The sequence below is a fragment of the Corylus avellana genome, chromosome 10 (genome assembly GCF_965113065.1).
Source record: "Corylus avellana chromosome 10, dhCorAvel1.hap1.2, whole genome shotgun sequence".
NCBI lineage: Eukaryota > Viridiplantae > Streptophyta > Magnoliopsida > Fagales > Betulaceae > Corylus > Corylus avellana.
Genome location: NC_142499.1, coordinates 20367742 through 20384606, shown reverse-complemented (window position 1 = coordinate 20384606; position 16865 = coordinate 20367742). Strand labels below are relative to the sequence as shown.

Here is a 16865-nt window from a genome sequence, read left to right as displayed (position 1 = left end):
CTACAAAAAAAGTTCAATTAGTGATGTTTGGGATATAGTGACCCTTTTTTTTAATTAATTAATTAATTATTTTAATTTTTAATTTTATAATATTTTTTTTAATTTAAAGAAAAATTATTATTTTTAATTAAAAAAGAAAGTCATTAAAATGCGGTGTTTTACTATTCAAACGTTATTATTCATAAAATAGTGACATTTGAATAGTATTACTATTCACACGGGAAAGACGATGTTTGAATAGTGTTACTATTCACACATCGCTATTCACATGTGAATGGCGGCGTTTGAATATCTTTACTATTCATGCATCGCTATTCACGTGTGAAAGGCGACGTTTGAATAGCGTGTTATTGTTCAAATGTCGCCAAGTAATTTTTGAAAATATTGACGCTCAAAATTTGCGTTTATATATAACAACTACCCACACCCAAAAACTTCAAAATTTTTTCTTTTTCATTTAGTCACATAAAAAATAAAGGGGTGGCTGCCACCCGTGGGGGAGGGGGTGGCCAGTGAGCCAACCCCAGAGGTATCGGGGGTGTGGCCATGCGCCACCCCTCTATTTTTTTAAAAAATTAATTTGATTTTTTTTTGTTATATATATATATATATATATATATATATATATATATATATATATATTTCTTTTTTTAGAATTATAAATATATATTTTTTAATTTTATTAAAGAGTAGTAACATATGAATAGTGAACGCGTCACATTTTTGAAAAGAAGATGTATACACTATTCACGCGTTGCCTTCCAAAAGGTGATGTTTGAGCTTAAATGTCACATTGTAGCAACATTTTCACTGTTCAAACCGCCTCCAATTTTGAATAAAATCACTATGTTTAAGGGACATTTTCCAAATGTCACTATGCAAACGCCACTGCATCAATAGTAGCCTTTTTTGGGCTTAAAACGTCACATTCCAAGTGTCACTATTTTGGCCTTTTTTTTTTTTTTTTTTTTTTTTTGTAGTGATGAGTATGATTCTGAGACTCAAATTTTTCTCCAAATTGAAATAAGCCTTAATTTTTTTTAATTTTTTTTTCCTACAATACCTACTTTTTTTTTTAAAGACAAATATCAATTTAATAAATTAAGGTGAACAAAATTTAACCCAACCTAGTTTATAAGATAAATTTGTCCATAATTTTGTGCGTCACATTTTTTAAATAATTATTAGCTTGTGGTCATAATTAAATAGAGTGCATTGCTCTTTCTAATCACATATTAACAAATATTTAACGGGATTGAATCTCGATCATTTTGTCTTCTCCAAAGTCTCTCTATGAACCCAAATACACAAACTGCCATGGTAGGAGGGAGTTTTGGCTCTCAAGTCCTCGAGAGATTCGAGAGATTTGTATGACATCCATACCAATAGGCAGTAAGAAGTGAATTCCTCAACTGTCCAATGAATATCAAGATGATGAAGATAAGAAGATGCAGCTAGCACTGTGATATACACAAGACTTGATGAATAACAATTTAAACCATTTTCCAATATTGCAATTGATAGGATTTGAAATTGAAGATTTAAATGGTTAATTAAGTTACCAATTTTTTTAATCAACTTAACCTTTTGTTGATGCCCTTTTATAAAGCAACGATCTCATAGGTTACTTGGCCAATAGTTAAGCCTCTCTGCTTGTTATTACATTTTTTATTTTTATTTTTTCTTGTAACAAAAATCTGAATTTCATGCATCATTTCTTATCTCAGCAACCTTCATAGAATATTCACAAAAGATAGTGCTTGAAAGATGTTAGTCGAGGTACCTGCCTGCTAAAAATATAAATATTTTCATAGCTATTACCACAGCTTTGACTTTGATTAGTTCCTTCCACCAATCAATTCAACCCCAGATCGACTTACTAGATTTTCCTCATTGTTGAGTTTTGGTCTATCAAAACTTAGCCTAATAGTACCATCTAAGTATTGTTGTAAACAATTTAGATCAAATGCTGTGTTTTTCATTTTTGTTGGAATGTTTTCATTTTCGAATAGCCATTCCGATGGGAGTTCTACTTCAGACCAAACTACTGATTTTGGTACTCTAACATTTGCGTCACAAGAATGTGTCTGTATTAGTAGAGTTTTATTTTTGGGACTTTTAACAAGAGCATGATATTCTATTCATATTTTTCGTTTTTGGGGTTTTGAAGCATTTTACTTATATATATATATATATATATATATATATATATATATATATATAAAGTAATTTATAGTGCTGATGTGGTAATCACAATTAATTGTTAGATTAGTCATTATTAAAAAAAATAAAAAACACACAATTAAAGGATTGATTTGAGTATTGTGAGGTAGTTGTAGTATAGTATTATGGTTCGTAAAACCTTTTTGTGAAAGCTTTTTATTTTTTAGTTTTGCAGTAACAAAGGTAAAAATAATTTTAAGCTAGCGTTTTATGATATTGCATGTATATATAACTTGTTAATTATCGACGCTGTAGTTAGTTTCTATCGGATACATTTCTGCAAAAATTGTAATTTGTCTTGAAGTCTTTCACTGAAGATAGACAACCCAGCCCACCGCTAAAGAGATACTAGCTTAATGGAATAACTGATTTAAATATTAATGCATAGTAAATGCCTAACATTACCATTTGATAAGATTCATCCAAATTATAATTCTTATTTTATAAACCATAAAGAGTGGACTCCAATATGCATAATTCGACCTCTGAGAACAAATTCCTGATTTTGGCGCTTATAATTTACCATTCATTTTAAGTATTATTTGGTAATCTTTGGACCCAAATCTTTGAAACTTAAATTCATCTAAGATAAAAGAAATGAGAAACCGTGGAATTACAAGATAGGTTATTACACACATGAACTTTAAAAGCCTGAAAATTACAAAACAAAAAGAAAAGAAAAAAAAACAAAATTCTTGACACAATGACAGAAAATAAGATGAAATTACAAGCACACGGTAGAAGCCCACTTATTACAATGGTGGATTATTATGTGAGCGATTTTCACTTTACTGTGAGTGTTGATAGTAAATTCGTCTATTTCGAAGCATTGGCGCCCCCAAAGCGATTTCGAAAATAGGCAATTAGTTTTTCTCTTGGAGGCAGACATTCCTTGACAACAATGTTGCTCACGAACTCATGACTCCAGTTGGTAAGTTTGGGAAATTTCTCTCTTGTCAACAACTTTACTCCCGAAGCTTCTTCAAAAACTCCAAGCCAAAAGGCAATGGTGTTAGCGACAATGTCTACCATTCCTATACTTTCTCCTCCAAAGAACCTCTTTTCCTTTAACTCTTCCTCTAAAACCTTAAGAGCCTCGCACGTTTCTTCCGCAGCCTTCTCACGCTCTTTCTCTTCACCCCAGCAAGCTTTAAATGCTCCCGGCAAGCACTGACCAAAGAAATAAAAAGAAAAACTCAAAATTTTTCTTGGTGGATTGAATGGATGGAAGATTATCAAAAACCAGCAAACAAACACTATAATTGAAGGAAGCTAATTAGAAAAAATATATTAATTACCTTGTCGTCTATGAACTTGGCCCAGAAACGTGCAATGGCTCTCTCATACGGATCTTTGGGCAATATGGGATAGCCTTGCCATGTCTCGTCAATATATTCCAGAATAACTTGGGACTCCACGATAGGCTTTCCGTTGTGTACAAGAACCGGAATCTTCTTGTGAATGGGATTGTATTTGAGAAGCAAAGGACTCTTGTTGGTCAAATCTTCCTCTATGTATTTGTAGTCAACACCTTTGAGTTTCAGAGCCAACTCTACTCTGCGACTAAAGGGGCTTCCCCACACACCAAACAACAACACTTCTTCTGCCATTACGAGACTTGGAGAACTTCAGTTTAAAGAGTACTAGTACTGTGGTGTAATTTTTGTGGTGCTTGGCTCTCTTTTGGGTGTGATGCCCTTTTATAGAGCCACGATCCAAGAGCTTACTTAGCCGATAAGCTTCTACGCTTGTTATTATATTCATTATTCATTAAACATTGGATCGCGGAGTTGGTGGTTGTTGCCGCATGCACCATGGAGACTTTTAGTTACTGCCTTGGGAAAGAAGAACTTATCAAAAACAAAGAAAAAAAAAAAAGACTTGGGGAAGAAGCTAATCATTAAATTTATTACATGGTCATTATTCATGATTAAACATTGGAGTTGGTGGTTGTTGCAACTTCGCAGCATGGAGACTTCTAGTTACTGCCTTGGGGAAGAAGCAGTACTACTTATCCATAAACAAAGAAAACAAACAAAACACTTGGATAAAAAGCCAATCATTAAATTTATTTTATGTTTTCAGATTTTTGGAGTCGGTTGGGTTGAAAAATATGTGTCTTAATAACTTTTTAAAAGCTTCATTTTTTTTATAAGTGTATTTTGGCACTCTTTGCGTTTTTATTTTTTTATTTTTTATTATTATCAAACAAACCAATTTTTACTTTAATACGCATTATTTAGTAGATTCTTATATAATTGTTATAAAATTATGATAGTGTGACAGTAAAAATTATAATTTAGATCAATAAGGACTTGTAGAAATAAAAATTATATTTGGGCCCAAAACTTATAAAATTTAGATCAATTTAGATCATTTCGCAACGCTCAACATATTCTTTCTTTGAATTCTTACATTTGGGCCCAAAACTTATATATTACTCAAGAGTCAAGTCTAACATCCAAAAAAAAAATAAAAAATTATACGCTCATTGATGACGCTCTTAGAGCTATTATAGAATTAGTTTACTCTTCGGGCATGCAGAGTCTTCCATCTCGGCTACAATATAGGCAACTTTTATTTTTAAAAGAATATTTAAAAAACAAAACAACTATACATAGAAAAAAAATAAAAATAAAAAATTTCCTCCAACGCTTCCAAAATCCAAAAAGATGAATGTATACTTGTCCTCGGCTAGCGGTACTTCATGGAGACTCTCACGGAGAACGTTGACTGCTCTCTTGTAAGTTGTACGTCTCAAGAAATTGAGCTCAGGGATGATGTCAGCTACCGACGATCACAGATCTGAATGCTCTAGAGCAGTGGACCAAACCATGTACCATTATAGTACATGCACCAGCCAGGCTTCGCTCAATAATAATAATAAAATATAATTTTAATTTATTACTTTTAGCAAAACACATGCGGAAGGAGATGGTTTTTCTTTTTAAGCATGCAAGAGATGTAATTGATGTGGAGGGGAGGAAGATTCTAATTAGTAATCTTTGTTTTATTAGGAGTGATTTTAGTTGATTGAGCTGCCTTTTAGGAATGGTTTTTTTGTTGCTTGAATGATTAGAACCAATTTAAACAAAAAAAAAAAGAAGAAGCAAATGAGCAAATCCGGCCTTGAACATTACGCAAATCCCGGTCGATCCCAACAGAACCCTTTTATTTTATTTTTTCTTATCTACTTTTTTTTTTTTTTTTTTTAATCATTTTTTCTTATCTACTTGATAACATATATTATATATAGAGTATTTTAGCCAAAAAAAAAAAAAAAAAAAAAGATAGGATCATAAGGAGAATAAAATATAATCTTGATAAAAAGGGAAATTCTATATGCAGATGATGCAACCTTCTCATGTCATATTAGACTGAAATTCCATAAATTACATTGAGAAGACAAAGTTTATTGAATGGGTAATTACCTTTTTCCTAACTATAACGCGTTGTTAATTTTTTTCTATGAACTGTCAACTTTATTGTCTGACCTCATCAGACTATCATTGTCTTCTCAAAACTCCCATTCCGTTAATCAAACTTGTTAAATTCGACGGAATATTCTCTTTTAGATGTTAAATCTCATTAAAAAACATAATTACCTCCAAATAAAAATTAAAACAACAAATATAAATATATAAAACTTATAAATTAATATTTTTTTAAAAAAATAAAAAATAATAGGAGGTGGCTGCGACCCCCTATTTTTATTTTTATAAATTAATATTTTAAAAAATATTTTTTATTTTTTTATTGACATTTTTTATTTTTATAAATTAATTTATAAGTGTTTTTTAATTTTAATATATATATATATATATATATATATATATATATATATATATATATATATATTTTTAATTTTAATTTTTGTTTTGTTTTCATTGAAACTCGTACTGATACATTAATAATATATATTTTTTTATTTGTTTAATTTTAAGGGTATTATATGTAATTTTTGTATATAAAGTTAGGGTATTTTGGTCATTTCAATTGATTTAACGAGTTTGACTAACGAAATGGGAGTTTTGGGAAGAAAATGGTAGTCTGTTGGGGTCGAGCAGTAAAATTGGCAGTTCATGGGAAGAAAATGACAAAGCGTGGTAGTTCATGGGGAAAAAAACAATTACCCCTTTATTGAAACACAATCCGAAATAAAATTTGAACCCCTCTCAAAATGGAGTAATGTTATAAGTTTGTGTGGACATATAAAAAAAAAATTGAAATTATTTGTTACGAACCTAAGTCTATAATGGGATATATTAGGTTCTAAAGGAACCTAGACCTTAGATTATAAGAGAACCTAGACCTTTCAAACACAATGTTTGAGATTAATTATTTTTCTTGCATTTATTTATAGCATAACTTATTTAAATAGATGATTCATTACATGCTACATAAGAGAGATAGGGTTGAGTCAACAACTCTTATTGAAATATAAACTAGTGTTGAGTCATTATGAGACTCTTATTGAAATAATATCATAACCCTAATACAACTAGGATTAGCTGACTTATGCTAACATAATATAAATTTAATACATAAAAGTCTAATATTATGGAAAGGCCCGTAACATTATTCTTGAATCAAAATTCAATAATAATCTACTACAAATCTAATTATAACTTTAAAGTTACATCAATTTTGAAGGGATATACATAAGGACTACAAATTGTTTCAAGTGTACATGTGTCCTACTCCTAGGCCTCCTTCACTCCGCGTGCATTGCCCAGTTTGTTTTGAGTCTTCATTGTTGGTGCATGGAACAAACAATGATTTCAGTCCGCATTGTAAGTAGGAGCTGTATTTGCTAAAAAAGGTAAAGTCATTAGACCGAGTCTTGGAAGATTGGCGGGACTCCGACACTCAAGTCAAAGCCCAAAAAGAAAAGGTGTGTGATGTTTAGCTTAGTAATAGAAAGCCTGACTTTGGTCTCATTTTGGCCTTATAATCATATACTAGAACCTTATAAACTGTCATGGGAGGAATTGTCTATCCGTTTAATATGCTTGCGAGAGCTGTGCTTGGGTCACGTGTGGGAATCCTCTTAATTCTCTTCTCGGACGTAGGGGTGTTAAGCGAGCGAAGCCCTTACAAGTGAGTTTGGGCTCGACTCATATAAGCTCGGTTTATGCTCGACTCAATGAGGCGTTTCGTGAACATAAATGCTGGCTTGAATATTAAATGAAGCAAGTTCGGCTTGACTCGGTTAGGCTCGTGAGTAGTTCGTATAGTTGTTCATATTAATACTAAAAATTGATTTTTTTTTTTTTAATAGCATCATTTTTTTTTTTTAATGTAAAATGATGCATATCCTTTCTCTTCGAAACCAAGTGCTTTGCTGTATTGACTAAGGCCCCATACTTGGCTAACCAGGCTAAGCAAATGCTCATATGCAAGCTGGCTTCTTGAGCCGTATAAGAGTACTTGAAATTTAAATTTATAATAAAATAAAATTAAATATAAGAGCCAGCTCGCGAGCTGGTTCGGCTCGGTTCGACTTATTATGAATTCAAGCTCGGGCTAAATTTTTTGGCTTGCCCTTAAGCTCGGTTCGAGTAAAATTTAAACGAACTAAGCCCAAACAAGAAAAGCTCGCTCAAGCTTGGCTCGTTTATACCCCTACTTGGATGGATTATATTTTTTTTTACAGTACCTAGTTCTATTCTTAGAGCATGTAATTAAAAATGCACGTGAATATTACTTACTTTAAAGACCAAAATTAATTTAATAGATTGAGGTGTAAAAATTTCCTCCAACCCAATTTATAGATTACTTTGTCCACAATTTTGTACGTCACATTTTTTAAATAATTATTAGCTTGTGGTCATAATTGAATAGAGTACTGTGCAATTCTCGATCTTTCTAATAACATATTAATAAGTATTTAACGTGTTCTATGATATTGTAGCTTGGCTAACTCCTTAACAGTATTTTTTTTTAATTTTTTTTAATTTTTTTTTTCTGGGGGGTGGGATAACTTATTTACAAAATATTAATACATAGTAAATGCCTGACAAATCATTTTAAAAGATTTATCGAAATTCAAATTATTATTTTATAAACCATAAAAAGTTGATTCGGATTTACATAAATGGACCTTTGGACCCAAAACATTGAACATGACCTAAATTTATCCAAGAAAGAGAAATGAGAAACCATCATTTCGAAGAGTTACAAGACTAAGTTTCGCTTGCCGGTTGTTTTAGGTTATTACAGACATAAACTTTAAAAGCTTGACAAATACAAAATGAAAAGAACTAGAAAAACAGAGTCACGACACAATGGCAAAAAATAAGATGAAATTACAAGCACATGCATGGCAAAGCCCATTTACTACCGTGGAGGATTATTATGCAAGCGATTTTCACCAACTATGAGTGTCCATGGTAAATTCATCTATTTGGAAGCATTATGACTCCCAAAGCGCTTTTGTAAATAGGCAATTAGTTTGTCTCTTGGAGGCAGACATTCCTTGACAACACTATTGCTCACGAACTCATGGCTCCAATTGGTAAGTTTGGGAAATTTCTCTTTCGTCAACAACTCTACTCCCGAAGCTTCTTCAAAAATTCCTTGCCAAAAGGCAATGATGTTAGCGACAATGTCTACCATTCCAATACTCTCTCCTCCAAAGAACCTCTTTTCCTTGAGCTCTTCCTCTATGAACTTTAGAAGCTCAGACGCTTCTTCTACCGCCTTCTTCTCATGCTCTTTCTCATCACCCCACAAAGCTTTAAATATCACAGGCGAGCACTGAAAAAAGAAAAACTCAAATTTTAGTCTGATTAGCTGCATTTTCCCTCCATGTCTCTAGGTGGATTGATTATTTAACGTTTGTCTATAGAAATGATGCAAAATTGATAGACAAATATTCCAACACCTGCTAGAATATTTTTGACTGCGATGTACAAAAGAATTTTGGATTTATCTTTATCATATTCATATGAGCAATCAGAAAAAAAATTTCTGCTAAGATTATCAAAAACCAGCAAACAAACACTATAATTGAAGGAAGCTAATTAGAGAAAATATATTAATTACCTTGTCGTCTATGAACTTGGCCCAGAAACGTGCAATGGCTCTCTCATACGGATCTTTGGGCAATATGGGATAGCCTTGCCATGTCTCATCAATATATTCCAAAATAACTTGGGACTCCACGATAGGCTTTCCGTTGTGTACAAGCACTGGAATCTTCTTGTGAATGGGATTGTATTTGAGAAGCAAAGGACTCTTGTTGGTCAAATCTTCCTCTATGTATTTGTAGTCAACTCCTTTGAGTTTCAGAGCCAACTCTACTCTGCGACTAAAGGGGCTTCCCCACGCACCAAACAACAACACTTCTTCGGCCATTATGAGACTTGGAGAACTTCAGTTTAAAGAGTAGTATTGTGGTGTAATTTTTGTGGTGCTTGGCTCTCTTTTGGATGTGATGCCCTTTTATAGAGCCACGATCCAAGAGTTTACTTAGCCGATAAGCTTCTACGCTTGTTATTATATTCATTATTCATTAAACATCGGAGTTGGTGGTTGTTGCAGCCTGCACCGTGGAGACTTCTAGTTACTGCCTTGGGAAAGAAGCACTTATCAAAAACAAAGAAAAAAAAAAAAAAAAAAAGACTTGGGGAAGAAGCTAATCATTAAATTTATTACATGGTCATTATTCATTAAACATTGGAGTTGGTGGTTGTTGTAACTTCGCAGCATGGAGACTTCTAGTTACTTACTGCCTTGGGGAAGAAGGGGTACTTATCCAGAAACAAAGAAAACAAACAAAATACTTGCAAAAAAAAAAAAAAAACAAACAAACAAACAAACAAAAGACTTAGATAAAAAGCTAATCAATAAATTTATTTTATGTTTTGAGATTTTTAGAGTCGGTTGCGTTGAAAAATATAGGTCTTATAACCTTTTAAAAGCTTCATTTTTTTAAAAGCATATTTAATTTTGGCCCTCTTTGTGTTCAAACAAGCCAAATTTTATTTTAATACGTACTTTTTAAATTCTTAAAGTAATTCACTTTTAGATTATGTTTGAAATTACATTGAAAAATAAAACTTTTAAAGTCATTTTTGTTTTTAAAGAAATTTTTTTTTTTTTTCATTTTTAAGCTATTTTTGTTTAATACTTTTTATATACTAAAACTACTTAATCAAAACGGAAATACTAAACGAATTCCTTTGACTTTGACTTAAATTAAAGCTTATGATTGACCGATTCCTTTTTTGCCTAATCAAGTGAGTCACTGTTCCACCGCTACGTACGTGGCCGCATGTTAACCACCTATCATCCGTTCATTCAGTGTGGCTGAAACCAAGGACGACTTGATCAGAGAATTCGGGATTTTGGGACATACGAAACCATCAGCAGTGCTATCACGCTGGTGTGCTTTATAATAAAAAATAATATTAAAAAAAATATAGAAATAGCAATATTTAAAAAAATAATATTATAAAGTACACTAGTATAAATACTGTTTATTCATGTTTGTGTGCGCTATATCACTACTCACGAAACCATGGTTGATTCCCTTTATTAGCGAGTCAAGCATGAGAACAAACCCCTCACAAGATGGACTTTGAAAAGTATTTAAGCAAGAGTTATACTATTTAGTAGATTCTTATATGATTGTTATAAAATTATAATGATGTGACAATAAAAATTAACATTTGGATCAATAAAAACTTGTAAAAATAAAAATAAATAGCTAATATTCACTGCTACATCATTATAGTTGCATGACAGTCATATAAGAGTCTAATAAATATCATTTCTCTTCACTGCAAATTTTTGTTTGAATTGCAGAAATTTTCTACAGCCCTGATAAAATCACTTGTCCAAACACAACTCTTAAAAAATGTCCTTTCGAAACACTCATAATATTCTTTCTTTGAATTCTTTTTAATTAGGAAGTGTTTGGTAACATTTGGGCTCAAAACTTATATTTTACTCGAGAGTCAAGACTAACATCCCAAAAAAAAAAATATATATATATATATATATATATATATATATATATATATATATATATTACTCAAGAGTCTAATCTACCATCTCAAAAAAATAAAATAAAAAGTTATACGTTGATTAGTTTTAGAGAGCTCATTGATGATGCTCTTAGAGTTATTATAGAATTAGTTTACCTTTCGGGCATGCAAAATCTTCCATCTTAGCTATAATATATAATTCTTAGAGTAATCTTGGCAACTTCTATTTTTATTTTTATTTTTAAAAGAAATATTTAAAAAACGAAACAACTGTACATAGAAAAAAAAAAAGAAATCCTCCAATGCTTCCAAAATCCAAAAAGATGAATTTATACTTGTCACTTGGCTAGTGGATTCCGAGATACATAATTCGACCTTAATTTGGACCCAAAACATTGAACATAACATAAATTTATTCAAGACAGAGAAATGAGAAACCATCATTTCGAAGAATTACAAGACTCGGCTTCACTTGCTGGTTGTTTTAGGTTATCACAGACATAAACTTTAAAAGCTTGAAAAATACAAAACAAAAAGAACAAGAAAAACATGCAGATTCACGACATAATGACAGAAAATAAGATGAAATTACAAGCACATGACAGAAGCCCACTTCCTACCGTGGTGAATTATTATGCAAGCGATTTTCACCAACTGTGAGTGTCGATGGTAAATTCATCTATTTGGAAGCATTAGCCCTCCCAGCGTTTTCGTAAATAGGCAATTACTTTGTCTCTTGGAGGCAGACATTCCTTGACAACACTATTGCTCACGAACTCATGACTCCAATTGGTAAGTTTGGGAAATTTCTCTTTCGTCAACAATTCTACTCCCGACGCTTCTTCAAAAATTCCTTGCCAAAAGGCAATGATGTTAGCAACAATGTCTACCATTCCAATACTCTCTCCTCCAAAAAACCTCTTTTCCTTGAGCTCATCCTCTAGAAACTTTAGAAGCTCAGGTGCTTCTTCTACAGCCTTCTCATGCTCTTTCTCTTTAAACCACAAAGGTTTAAAAATTACGGGAAAGTACTGAAAAAACGAAAAACTCAAATTTTATTTTTGACTGCAATGTAGAAAGGAATTTTGGATTTACCTTTATCATGATATACATATGAGCAACCAGAAAAAAATTTCAGCTAAGATTATCAAAAAACCGAAAGGCAAACACTAAAATTGAAGGAAGCTAAGAAAAAAGAAATTACCTTGTCGTCAATGAACTTGGCCTAGAAACGTGCAATGGCTCTCTCGTACGGATCTTTGGGCAACAAGGAATGTCCTTGCCATGTCTCATCAATGTATTCCAGAATAACTTGGGACTCCACGATAGGCTTTCCGTTGTGTACGAGCACAGGAATCTTCTTGTGAATGGGGTTGTATTTGAGAAGCAAAGGACTCTTGTTGCTCAGATCTTCCTCCATGTATTTGTACTCCACTCCCTTACTTTGCCAATACTATTAAAATATTATTTCTTTACAAAATATAAGTTATTTATCTACCCTCATATTTTTTTACAAAATTTTAATACAATCCTCAATTAAAGAAAAAAAAAAAAAGATGAGAGAGTAAAAAGAAATATTTATATTAAAAAAATGTATAGGGAGAAACTACTTTTTGAGCAAATCCTTTTTATTTTTTGGATTTTTTTTTGGTTAACAAACAAAATTAGATAGGGAGAATCAAATATATGCTGGATAAAGAGGGCAGATGATGCAGCCTTCTCATGTCACATTAGACTGAAATTCCATAAAGTACATATAAAGTCGAAGAGGGACGAGGATCGAGACAGTTGAAAATGAAATTTGAATCCCTCTTAAAATTGAGTAATGTTATAAGTTTTTTTAATGTCTTAATTTCTTGTTTCATTTTAAAATTTACGTGACTTTTTTTAGTGTTCCCAAGTTTTTTTTATTTTTTTATTTTTTTAAATGGATTGACAATTTTTTTTTTTTTTAAAAAAAAATGTCTTAAAGGAATAAATTAATCGGCTGGAGACCATAAATCATGAAACAGAAGTCCCTAGATCGATTCTTCCTCTCCCTTTCCCTCCCTTTAATGCATACTAAATGCCTCCCAATATCATTTTATGAGATTTATCCAAATTCTAATTCTTATTTTATAAACCATAAAAACTGGATTCCAATATACATTATTCGAACTTTGGACCCAAAACTTTGAACATAATATAAATGCATCCAACATAAAGAAATGAGAAACCATCATTTCAAGGAATTACAAGACCGAGCTTCACTTGCTGGTTGTTTTAAGTCATTTCAAACATAAACTTTGAAAACCTAAAAAATACTAAATGAAAAGAAAAAAGAAAAGAAAAACAGAGACATGACACGATGGATGAAATTACAAGCACATGGCAGAAGCCCATTCACTATAGTGGTGGATTATTATGCAGGTGATTTTCACCGACTGACTGTTGCGGGTAAATTCATCTATTTGGAAGAGTTAGTTTGCCCAAAACGATTTCGAAAATTGGCAAGTAGTTTATCTCTTGGAGGGAGACATTCCTTGATAACACCATTGCTCACAAACTCATGACTCCAGCTGCTTAGTTTAGGAAATTTGTCTCTTGTCAACAACTTTGCTCCTGAACTTTCTTCTATAACTCCAACCCAAAAGGCAATGATATTAGCGACAATATCTACCATTCCAATATTCTCTCCTCCAAAGAATCTCTTTTCCTTGAGCTCTTCCTCTAGAAACTTAAGAACCTCATAATTTTCTTTCGCAGCCTTCTCACGCTCTTTCTCTTCGCCATAACAAGCTTTAAATATCGTAGGCAAGCACTGCAAAAAAGAAGAAGAACAAGAAAAATAATAATAAAAAAAAACTCAGAAGGAATTTTGGATTTATCTTTATCATATTCATATGAGCAATCTGAAAAACCAGGAGACAACACTAAAATTGAAGGAAGCTAATTAGAGAAAAGATATTAATTACCTTTTCGTCTATAAACTTGGCCCAGAAACGTGCAATGGCTCTCTCGTACGGATCTTTGGGCAATATGGGATAGCCTTGCCATGTCTCATCAATATATTCCAGAATAACTTGGGACTCCACGATAGGCTTTCCGTTGTGTAGGAGGACAGGAATCTTCTTGTGAATAGGGTTGTATTTGAGAAGCGAAGGACTCTTGCTGTTCAAATCTTCCTCCATGTATTTGTACTCCACTCCTTTCAGTTTCAGAGCCATCTCTACTCTGCGGCTAAAGGCGCTTTCCCACACACCATACAACACCACTTCTTCTGCCATTGAAGACACTTCCGAGTTCTTTGCCCTTTGAAGGATTGTGGTGCTTGGCTCTCTTTGGGTCTGATACCCCTTTATTGAGCCACGATCCAAGAGTTTAGGCTTGTTATTATGTGGTCATTAAATTCTGGAGTCAGTGGTTGTTGCATGAAGACTTTTAGTTGTAGCTATAGCTATTGCCTTGGGGAAGAAGCACTTAAAAAAGAAGAAGAAGCTGATATTCTTCTTGTGTATTTTTGTAAATACTATTTTTTGTTATTGTTAGGCGATAATTAAGCCTCTCTGCTTGTAATTGGTTGTTACGTATTAGTCAATAAATCCAATTTTTTCTAAGCACATGGTCAACTAAATACTAAATGGTGGAGTTGTTGGTGGTTGCATATAGGGACTTCCCAGTACTGAAGCTAGAAAATGGATCCGTCACGGGTCAACTTCCGGATTCCATTTGTCAATAGATAATTTCATGCGTCATTCCTTATCTCAGCACCATCGTAGAATGCTATACTGTCGAGCCCTTCACATATCAATAATATTAATTTGGGCACTTTTTGTTTACTCTTTCACCCGTGTGGGTTTCCTCATGCATGCATGTCTAGCCGTAAGAATCTGAGCGTACGATTTCACCTATTGCCAGAATCCTTTTTTCCTTTATTTATTTATTTTTATTTTATTTTATTTTATTTTTTTAAGAAAGAACATTATAACGTTACATTTCAGAAGTGTTATGTTAATTAGCAGCATATCGCACATCTGCAATCTCGTTTGGATGGGATTGTAGACGAGTCTATCTGTAACTCCCAATGATCCTCTCGTCTGCAATCTCGTCTGAATGAGATTATGGACAAGACTTTTTGGTTGCTCTCATCTGCAATCCAGTCTGGACGAGGTTGTAGACGAGTCTCTCTAGTTGCTCCTCGAAACCAAAGAGGCTATAAGTTATCTAATTCTACAGAAACTTCTACTTATGATATTGTTATTAAATGCAAATAGATCAATTATTCTAAACCTTTTGTGGATAATTCTCTTTTGTATTTAGTCTCCCTTTTGTATTAACCTTCTTAATTTATTATCTTATCATATCAAGATTAGCTTGTTAGCTTGATGTGATCAACTACAATTGTAACTCTTCTATATTTAAGCTCAATGAGAAAACTATAAAAATTATTCGGCCCAAAAGAAAGTTTTCCCTTGCTTTTTTTTACTTTTAACTGGCCAGCATCCCTCTCTCAATCCGGAAGAGAAGGGAAAATGAGATGGGATAAGGGTGTAAAATATCGAAAATGTGAAGGCTAGGGGGGAAGGGGGCTGCACGTAAGGGGCAAACAGAAAGGGAGAAAGAGATGGGATAAGGGTGTAAAATATCGGAAATGCCCTTCTAGTTTTAATGAAGATGAGAGAAAATGGGCATTAAGCTTAAAATTCGTACTTGTGCTAACATGGGTAGTTTAATTCTCTATTTACTTGGGCTCTATTCTAAGACCTATGATTTAATAAATAACAATCTTATATTATTTTACCATAATAATCTAACTTATATTTATTTAATCATAATAAATTCATTAAATAATTTGTTATTATATTATTATCACACTAATATTATTATTATTATTATTAATCACATTTCTATTTCAATTATAATGAAGTCATTATTATTATATCTATTATTCTAACTTATCACATCTGCTATTTATTCCATTAATTAATTCGGATTACTATAAGGTTATTAATAATAAATTTAATTATTTTTTTGGGCGTTACAGAGGGTATTCTAGATTATGTTTATTCTGATGTTTGGGATCACTGAATATAGTGTCACGGGATGACATATATATTTCGTATTATTTATTGATAATTTCTCTAAAAAGATTTGGTTGAAGATCGTTTTGTGGTGTTCTTTGGACTCCATATTGGCATCTCCTTTCATTGCCTTTGATTCAACCTCCATCAGTGTTTTCTCTGTTGTTGTGATTCTCTCTCGGGTGTGATGCTGCAATTGTTTCTTTGGATATGCCATTTCTGGTGGGCCTTGTCAAACCACTTGAATTGATGGTCAAGTTTCTTAGTCTTTAATTATGTCAAGAATCTATATTGCCACGTCATTTATTTTATGCATTTACTTTTTAGAGGAATGATAGGGACCCAACTTTTTTGCCCAACAAAAGTCCAACTTTTACCTTTTATTTTTTTTCTAAAAAAAACAAAATGAAAAATGGAAAAAATGTCTGAAGCAACCCTATCTATTTTTTGTATTTATTTTATTTGGTATTTTTTTTAAAATGAAAAATAGTATTTTTCTTCATAATAATGTCATTTTTTTTAAGAAAATGTCATTATTATGAAGAAAAATACTATTTTTCATTTTTAAAAAAATACTAAATAAAAGAAA

General features: G+C 32.2%; 4 protein-coding genes across 4 annotated transcripts; all 4 read right to left on the bottom strand.

Moving 5' to 3' along the window:
• Window positions 1–2812: 2812 nt before the first annotated feature.
• On the bottom strand, window positions 2813–3916 carry LOC132192013 (glutathione S-transferase U8-like). The gene is made up of 2 exons (XM_059607189.2): window positions 3522–3916; window positions 2813–3393 (listed from the first exon to the last, which is right to left on the bottom strand). Exons 1-2 carry the CDS (start codon window positions 3831–3833, stop codon window positions 3040–3042), a joined length of 666 nt encoding a protein of 221 aa, XP_059463172.2. The 5' UTR covers window positions 3834–3916; the 3' UTR covers window positions 2813–3039.
• A 4405-nt stretch (window positions 3917–8321) lies between these two features.
• On the bottom strand, window positions 8322–9597 carry LOC132161762 (glutathione S-transferase U8-like). The gene is made up of 2 exons (XM_088510937.1): window positions 9271–9597; window positions 8322–8982 (listed from the first exon to the last, which is right to left on the bottom strand). The coding sequence occupies exons 1-2, from the start codon at window positions 9580–9582 to the stop codon at window positions 8626–8628; spliced, it is 669 nt and encodes a 222-aa protein (XP_088367063.1). The 5' UTR covers window positions 9583–9597; the 3' UTR covers window positions 8322–8625.
• A 1981-nt stretch (window positions 9598–11578) lies between these two features.
• Window positions 11579–13598, bottom strand: LOC132161740 (putative glutathione S-transferase). Its single transcript, XM_059571923.2, is given in 4 exon segments — window positions 11579–11920; window positions 11922–12247; window positions 12421–12669; window positions 13578–13598. Coding segments are annotated over 4 exon segments (621 nt in total). The 3' UTR covers window positions 11579–11895.
• On the bottom strand, window positions 13388–14635 carry LOC132161608 (glutathione S-transferase U8). The gene is made up of 2 exons (XM_059571767.1): window positions 14171–14635; window positions 13388–14016 (listed from the first exon to the last, which is right to left on the bottom strand). The coding sequence occupies exons 1-2, from the start codon at window positions 14480–14482 to the stop codon at window positions 13663–13665; spliced, it is 666 nt and encodes a 221-aa protein (XP_059427750.1). The 5' UTR covers window positions 14483–14635; the 3' UTR covers window positions 13388–13662.
• Window positions 14636–16865: the final 2230 nt, after the last annotated feature.